Raw genomic sequence first — 9120 nt, forward strand, 5'->3', positions numbered from 1 at the left:
GGAGTAGTGATGTTATATGTGATGACTGTTGCATGGACTAGTCGACCAGTAAATACATAATAATAATAAGCAGTTAGTAGAGAAACTGCTGAAATGCTGGACGTTGGAGGTAAATAGCATTTTTTGTCTCTGATCCATAAGGGTACTTGGATGCAATCTTAAACAGGATAGTTCTTCAGGGGTTCTTTAGTAAAGAAATTGGTTCTATATAGAACCATAAATGCTCAAAGAACCCATTGCATAATTAAAAGGTTCTTTGCAGCATGAAATGGTTCTTCAGATAGATGGTTCTATGTAGAAAAGGCTGAAAAGGGTTCTATATAGCATCAAAAAGGGTTCAAGACTTCATTAACAGACTAATAATGTTTGCTGTCCGGTGTCGACCATAGGAGGATGGGTTCCCCTTCTGAGTCTTGGTTCCTCTCAAGGTTTCTTCCTCTTTTAGGGAGTTTTTCCTTGCCACCGTCGCCGCTGGCTTGCTCATGGGGGCTCGGACCCGGATTTTCTTTCTTCTTTTCTCTTCTCTCTGTAATACTGATTGTTCTGTAAAGCTGCTTTGTGACAACACCTGTTGTAAAAAGCGCTATATAAATAAATTTTGCTTGCTACTAGCGGTGACCCTGCCCGTCTGCAGGGACGGCAGAGGAGGGGAAAGTTCAGCTCCTCACTGCTGGGCTTTAGTTACATTTAGGGATCATACGCCTTCAAAGAGGGGGGCAATTATTTATTGTCACCCACCCTAATTCTTCAGTGATACGAAGCTGAATTCAGATATTCACTTAAATGGAGCAGCAGTTACATTTACGGCATTTGGCGATGCTTTTATCCAGAGTGACTTACAATTTGATCGTTTTACACAGATAGGCGAAGGTGGTGTTAGGAGTGTTGCCCAAGGACTCTTACTGGTATAGTGTAGGGTGCTTGCCCAGGTGGGGGATTGAACCCCAGTCTACAACGTAAAAGGCAGAGGTGTTACCCACTACACTAACCAACCTCACTCAGCAGTTACATACTGGAATTTCAGGTGTCAGGACTGCTGCACCATTTAAGGTGGGACGGGAAATTTAGCTAGGTAGCTACCAAGACATTTGCGTACTATTAGAGGTTTTTTATGCTTGTTATGAAGTAAATGACCATAAAACACTGAAATGACATGAAGGTAATACAATGGTTATTGTAATTATCTCACATCTTTTTTTTTTTTGTTGTTGTTTATTGGGTTTTTGGTTTTTTTTTTTTTTTTTTTTGGTTGCTTGCTGTTTTTCTTCTCATATCACTCTGTTTGGAGTGAGTCTCTGAAAAACCTTCATTTGGAGGGTCTTGTAGCCCTAACTCTCCGCCCTACCCCTCTATCTCAAGAAGAATCGGGACACCCTACCAATAGATGATAGTGCTAAGTGGTAGGGGCGAGGGGTGAAATGGGATTGGGCCTTAGTGTGATGTTAACATCAGATGTGCTGATTATAGCCTACAAACTGAAACACCGCAGAAACTCTTCCACAGTGCATATCTCACACCTCAAAAGGCAGTGTCTGCCGCGGTCAGACGTTCTTTTGTAGCTTCAACTGGGTGTAGTTGTCATCTTAAACTGGTTTTTAGGGATAAAGATCTGATTGACAGGTTAGGCAAACAAGTTTGTTGGCTTCAGCTATAATGTTAGCATCGTAGCCTGCACCACTAGTTACTGTAGCAGAAGGGCTTTCAAGGCCTACAGAGATGGCCTAATGATTTCTGGGAACTAAAAAATACATGTTTGCATCTTAGAACACCAGCAAAAATTTATCCAGTGGTTTTCCCACGGTATCTAGGATGGATACAGCCAACGGTACTGGTGTGTACGGTTAACTACCAACATGATTAGGTATGACAGTGGAATCAACCAGGTTTTGATTGATAGCAGGTGATACCAGTTTCACAAGAAAAATACATAAATTCTGGTTTTCTTAAAGTATGGCTGAATCTAAATGTCTGACTAAATTAACATATTTTAACGTAAGCTAAATTGTTATACTACATATTTTCATTAAATTTACACTTACATTTACATTTATGGCATTTGGCTGACGCTCTTATCCAGAGCGACTTACAATTTGATCGTTTTACACAGGAAGGCCAAGGCGGTGTTAGGAGTCTTGCCCAAGGACTCTTATTGGTATAGTGTAGGGTGTTTGCCCTGGTGGGGATTGAACCCCACTCTACAGCGTAGAAGGCAGAGGTGTTAACCACTACACTAACCAACCCCCAAATTTAGTGAGAACTTTCTGTTAAGCTTATCCAGCCTTTCAACAGACATTAGGAAAGAATACATTAGAGCATGGATAGATGAAATATATCTTGTCTTGTGAATATTTCAGTCTTGCCGCCTTGGAGACGGAAGCCGAAGCGACGGTCACTCTTCGTCCAGTGATCTGATGGAGCTGCTGATGCAGGAAGACTCGGGCTCAGCTACTTCCGCCTCCACAGGCTCTGCCTCCAATGGCTGCAACACCTCCAACAGCGGCACAGGTCAGTGCGAGACATCAAACTCATTGGTGCTATCCTGAACATCCAGAAGAATATTTGGCCCAGTTTACACCTGGCATGGTGATCTGATCATGAGTGGACAGCGCCAAGTACAGATATGAATAGGGAATAACTGTGAGCCAGTAACTCGGAACACCTTCGGAGGTGGTCAGGGATGCACATGACCATAGACCACCTTAATCAGTTGTGCTTAATCACACCAGAGTGGAAAGAATCTAGTTTTTCATCTCTGCTCCCATTTGTTAGTCTAAACCACCTCAACAGCCTTTATACTTAAACAAGGATTTGCATGGATATTTTTTTATCTAACAACAAACACAGCGGGAGACTGACATCATTAATGTGAGTGGCCCCTTTCCTCTAGGCACAAAATCCGATGATATGTGGGCACTGGTGATGCTTTTCAGATACATGGAAATGCCTGGTCAAAATGGGTATGTGTCTCACTAGCCACGTTTACATGCAGCCTAGTAATCCGTTAATAATCCAACAAATAGCTCAGTCAGAATAGAATACATTCATTTATACACTTCAAACAGAATGGTCTAGTCCAATTGAGGCCATTCGAATACAATTTCTATCTGACTGATCGAGGTGGGTAATCCTGTAAATAATCCGTTGTATAGAAGAATAATATCGGTGTAAGCGCCTGAATCCGATTACATTCCCTATCGGAAAGTTTAAGTCTGCATGTGCGTCGCGTCACAGTGAGAGTTTATACCGTTCAACACAAGTGGAGCAGAAACTGGTCTGCAGAGGAGACGAAGTTCATGCTCTGATCTTTAAAAGACGGCGGTGGGACGGACGTCCAGCTTATGTGTCTCACAGCACAACGTCTTCCTCTCGGCCTTCTTTAATAAGGACATGTGAAGGACGTTTTCATTCTTCATTTTAAAGCAGTTAAAAACACAATCACTGCTCACTGCTGCTCATCTCAGTCTGACTGGATGCTCAGAGAGGACTGAGCCATTCATACTGTCACAGAAGTTTAACTAGTAACACCAGATTAACAACCGCAACACAGCAGTGACAAAATTTAGTGGTCAGATAGCAACCTAGCCAGCCAGGTTAACCACGAATTTGGGATGCGAGAGTCCGAGTGTTGGTGGTTTTCCCTACTTCTGTCAGTGATTTTCCATCAAGGATATTTCTTCCCCTTTCTTGAAGAAACATTTCCGTTGCATTCCGTGTGTTTCTGAAGACACATGTATGTTCTTTGTAGTGCCTTTGCGAAATGCAGTTCAGGTGTAGTCAAGTTGATAAGTATTTTCTGTGTTTGCAGCGTTTTTTTTTTTTTTGTTTTTTTTTATTGTACTGTGAATAGGGATTTTTGCCACCAAACCATAACACACTCTTTTTTTTATTATTTATTTGACATACAGGAAGCAGCAACACAAGTAAATATTTCGCGAGTATTGATTCTTCTGAAAATGACCACAAGGATAAGAGGAAAAAAGATGGACAAAACTTCAGATACGTCCTTCAAGATCCGCTCTGGCTGCTGATGGCCAATGCTGATGACAAAGTAATGATGACTTATCAGGTGCCAGCACGGTGAGTCCCATGTCTCTCAATCACTGGCAGAGAGGGAGGTCCTTGAGCACTTATAGCAAAATAATGCGAAAGTACAGAATGATTAATTTACTTATGCATGAATTAAACAAATATAACTACAATTCATGTAGAAAATGACAGATCGTTTAAAACTCTGTTGAAGTGGAAGAGATTTATTTGCACAGTGTGAAGACTTGTGTTGTGCTTTTTTTAGGGACATGGAGAAGGTGTTGCGTGATGATCGTGAGCGTTTGCGGCGAATGCAGAAGAGTCAGCCACGTTTCACCTCAGACCAGAGGAGAGAGCTCATAGAGCAGCACCCCTGGATGAGAAGAGGGGGGCTACCCAAAGCTATCGACGTCAAGGTATCTGGTTTTCACCAGTCTGCTTTACCTTTCAAGGTCAACTTGGCCCTCTCTTCACTGGGTCAGTAGGTACACATAGGCCTCTCTGTGAACCCACAGAGGGGGGGGACTTGCTTTGACCAAACAAATTGATAGATTCAGTAGGAAATCCCGGGAAATACACGTGCAAATTTTTTTCAAGTGTCAACGCGAAACGTATAAACTCAGCCATGGAACACGCCTATTAAGGGGAAAACGGAACTGAATAGTAATTTTAGGGCTGTAGTAATATTTATGAGTTTGTTGCACTGTAACTGTTTCAAAATATTTAAAATAAATGGTGCATAGTTTGCTATTATATTTTTAAAAGAAATGAGTGTGTCCTTGTTCATGTCATTTAGTCAATGGTTAGGCTACTAATCAATTCCTAGTTTACTTTGGAGTATTGTTATTGCCACCTGCTGAGCGTTCTTGGTATGGCTGTAGTATCTGTAGTCTCCTATGCTATAGAAGCAATAAGGTATGTGACTAGTTAAAAACAGGTATGGATTCCTGAACAGGCCTGCTAGTCCCAAGAGTTCTGGTAATCTGCACAAGCTTCTGAAATATAGGCTTATATTGGGTTTGTTCATCTCATGTCTGAATGTTGTTCATGTATTTCAACAAAATTCAACACAATCTATCATTGAAGGGACTAATTCAAAAGCAAAAATTCTTTGACAGTAATGAAGATCAGGGTTACACATAGACGTATATCTGCGCCCAGAGGCCAACAAGTTATGTGTTAAGTGTGTCGCATACATAGCACCCCCACTCTGCTCACCTCCCGAGCAGAGAAAAAAAGTTCAGGCTCAGGAATTTTTCCCACTATCACCCCTGCACCTATTTGGTTATTGACTACAATATCTAATCTATTTGATTACTGATTTAGAATATTTATTCAAAATCTTTGTCATAGGAATCATATTTAAGAAGTGAGGGCCTGAAGAACAGCATTTCGTTCCAGTATATACGTTCCAAAGTTTAAATGGAGGAATCACAATACAAACAACTTGATATGACGTGAATTTCATAAGTCACTCGTCTCATATTGCCCAAACATTCTTACTTACCAATACCGTACACACATGAGACGCTACTGGAGTCTGGTGGACATTACAAATCATCCATGCCGTCAGAAACCCCAGACTGCAACTGACCACACAGCAGGAGATGAGGGTTTGCTGAAACATCCCAACTCGGCCATTCAGCTAAACAGGACAACATTAACATGTTTTGCACTGTATGTGTGCTGCACTTATTTGTGGTATCCTGGTACAAATGTTATGACCGAAGTAATGAATTTCAACCAGTACAACGGATAAATTGATATGTTGCTCACTACTAGATGCTGTGTTGTCGGGTTTAAGGTGATGGTTAACATTTTTGTGTGTGTGTGTGTGTGTAGGAATGTTTGTACTGTGAGGACGATGCTCCATTAGAGGAGGACCTGCCTGACATGGACCTCGGCATTCTGGGAGCAGAGACGGTGCAGGAAGAAGGCGTGGCCCAGATACAGGAAGAGGCTGTCTCCTAGCAACTCTGTAACTCTAGTTGTTTATCAGCCTGCGTGGGGTGACCGAAACCTTCAGCTGAACACTGCCCCACACACACACTCTCTCTCTCACACACACCTGACAGCACAGTTTTTACATCCTGAGCAGATCAGATCATCCTACCTTCAGTTCTAGTGAAGGTGTGAGGGTGTACAGCACTTACAGCACTGTCCAAAAGTCAGACCACCCCTCATTCATTTAATTTTCAGTAATTAAATACAAGAGATTATTTTTTCAGTGTCAGGAAAAAACAGATTTAACAGAAAATTTTAGGCATGAATCTGCAGGAATTGATTTTTTAAGTTCAGTCATAAGTATTTTCTGCTGCTCGTGTGTTAAGGTCTGGACACCTGGTTGGACCACCCACTGTCCTGACAACACCTGCAGCCTCTTTGTTTGATTTGCTAATTTTTTTTTCTTCTTTTTTTTGTCTATTAATTTTCTCAGTAACGGCTTCTTGACAGCTACACATCCTTTCAGAGCCATAGTGCTGAGTTGTCTTCTTTTTTTAGATCTGAAGGAAGAAGTTAGCTGGATTTTAATCTATAAGAGATTAATCTTTTAAGTACCGTTTCTCTGATGAGGACAGTTTTGGTGGTCTTCCAGTTCTTGCAAGGTTGTTACGAGTCCCACTTTCTATGTAACTTTTAATCATTTTTTTGAACTCAGTTTTGTAAACGTCTTTTTTTTCTTTTTCATATATTTTGCTTTGACTTTTCCTTTCGTTATGTAAGCCAGTTCTCTGACATCTAATCACGTCAGAAATATGTCCTGAAAAATGAAATTAATGGGCATTTTGAGTGGTAATAAATAAATGAAGGGCGGTCTCTGACTTTTGCAGATTACTGTATAGGTGTGCGTGTGTGTGTGTGTGTGTGTGTGTGTGTGTGTGTGTGTATACTTGTAAAAGCGGTGTAGCTAAAATCCCCAGACTGTGACCGACCACTAGGGTAAACGGTTATTAGAGTAATTATTTTTTTTATTGTTGGGTAATTCCTAATTAATTAATTTAAAGTTTGTCATCTTCACCCCTGACATGAAGTCCAAAAATGAGAAGATATAAATGTATTTTCCTTAAGCTTCATTTCTAAAAAGATTATTGCATCAAAGACTATTTTTTAAGAATGTGTGAAGGACGCTTTTGGACATTGCGCAGCCCAAAAAAAAATGTACCTACTTGGGATTATGATGGACATGGGACTCCAGCGCTTACATCTGCTGTGCACCTGAGGCTATTGACCAAACTACCTGATGACCACACTGCAGTATCTGGGCAGTTTATTGCAGTTATAACATTGGCTCTGAAGGAAACTATGACCAGGTACTGGGCTCAAAACACTCTGAAAGGACAAGAGGACAGTGAAGCAGTGACCAGAACTGCTGGACAGTGGTGCATTTACACCATGAGCAAACAATGTTCATCTCTTCTGTGATCACGGACATTCAGAAACTTGAAACAAGGCACAGAACGACAGAAGAAAATGGACCAAATCAACTAACTGTGCGTTTTTATCTCCGTATATGACACGATTTTCACCGTTTCATTGTTTTTATATTTTACATAATGACCTTTCTGTCCAGCAGAGTGTGGTTGCTCTCCAGAGAGCAGATGCTGTCATCGTTTCCACAGGGTTTTTTATGACGCTCGCTAAGCTCTCATGTGTTGCAGTGTTATGAAATTTGTTTAAATATTGAGGGTCAGGACTATTAAAAGTGGAAGACGAGGAGAAACAAAGTCACTGTTGTAGCTGTTTTGACACACTTTGTCTGAAATTAAATCAAAGGGGTGGTAACAATGACCTCTAAAGGCCGGCTGCCAGATTTAGTTAGAAAATGTATTTTAATTCCAATATTGTTTTTATTTATTATTATTATTGTTTTTTTGTTTAGTTTTTTTCTTAATCATGGTTTGTGTTGTATGCTGTGTTAGAATTTGATTTTCTCTCTTTCTTTTTTTTCCTCTTTTTATATTTGATAGAATCTGTCACTGTCTGGCTGTCAGGTTTGTCCTGTTCCTATGTTGTAATAAAATATGATGCACAGCTGTTTACAGTTTGATTGCTAGTTTATTTTCGCAGTAGGTAAACTCTGCCCTGCTTGTGTTCTAACTGAACATCTACACATTTACACAGAAAAATAGGAAAGTAGAGAGGGATAAACATTTAACATCCTTTGACCACCACACCACCATTCAGGCATGGTCTAAAATATGGAAATATGGAAATTATGACCATTCCAGCAGGTATTTACACGTGTTGCAAGTCACTTTACAGCCGTAAGGGAAAACATAACAAAGAGTTTCTATTATAGCTATTTCAGTCTTGTAAGAGTGTTTTAGATTATAGCCTGGGCCCAGTTCTGTAGCTTTGTGTTTAATAATTAAATGCCCTGAAATTAAAGTGCAAAAGGTGATTTCTAATGTGGATATCTGCAGTGTTAATGAAAACCACAATATTAAAATTAATTATTTTTGTGCTTGGTACCATTCCCTCCAAAGAACTTTTAAAAAAATTGAAATACTGAGTTCCACTAAATATTTTATTTTCATTAATAGTATCGATTTAAACATCTAAGTAGCTGGAATGATGCAGGGTGGCCCATCGAGTCCTATGTGGGTCAGTGTTGAGATTTCTTAGCTCATTTGTCATTATGATTGAAGTGGCTCAAAAACTAATGTCTCAGATTAAGAGGTAAATAAGCCTGAGCACAAATACTGAAGTCCGCTGCAAATGAATAGAGACTGTGTGCTGCATAGTTCTGTTATGTGAAGTGCATTATATAGGTGCTCATACTGGACTGACGTTGCAATCAAACTTCTACTCAGCTGACATGTGCTATGGATGTAGATATCCACGAGAGGGCAGTGCAACTTCAGCTTCTTGATTTCCAACACACTAGATGTCCAAAAATATGCAGACTGCATTAAAAGCATTGCTGATATAACGGCACGCTCTGGAGCAGCTCAGTATCAGTCTGAGTTTGGCCTGCCCGATGACTTGTTCTCATTAGATAACTTCCTCATGCCGTCTGGATGGGAACATCAGTAAAATGTCTGTCGAAATCAGTTCTAGACAAGTTAGGTTCTTGTTTAGGTTGTATTATTC

At 40.3% G+C, this 9120-nt stretch overlaps 1 protein-coding gene across 3 annotated transcripts in view; it reads left to right on the plus strand.

Moving 5' to 3' along the window:
- LOC108435733 (period circadian protein homolog 2-like) overlaps positions 1–8064 on the plus strand; it is a 29797-nt gene extending 21733 nt beyond the window's left edge. For all 3 annotated transcript variants that reach the window (XM_017711755.2, XM_017711756.2, XM_037530954.1), the window contains exons 20-23: positions 2355–2505; positions 3906–4077; positions 4292–4442; positions 5869–8064. In XM_017711755.2, coding sequence (XP_017567244.1) covers positions 2355–2505; positions 3906–4077; positions 4292–4442; positions 5869–5997 — 603 coding nt within the window. In that variant the 3' untranslated portion in view covers positions 5998–8064. The remainder of the gene's footprint in view (positions 1–2354; positions 2506–3905; positions 4078–4291; positions 4443–5868) is intronic.
- Positions 8065–9120: the final 1056 nt, after the last annotated feature.

This window comes from Pygocentrus nattereri, chromosome 19, assembly GCF_015220715.1.
Source record: "Pygocentrus nattereri isolate fPygNat1 chromosome 19, fPygNat1.pri, whole genome shotgun sequence".
In the NCBI taxonomy this organism is placed as follows: Eukaryota; Metazoa; Chordata; class Actinopteri; order Characiformes; family Serrasalmidae; genus Pygocentrus; species Pygocentrus nattereri.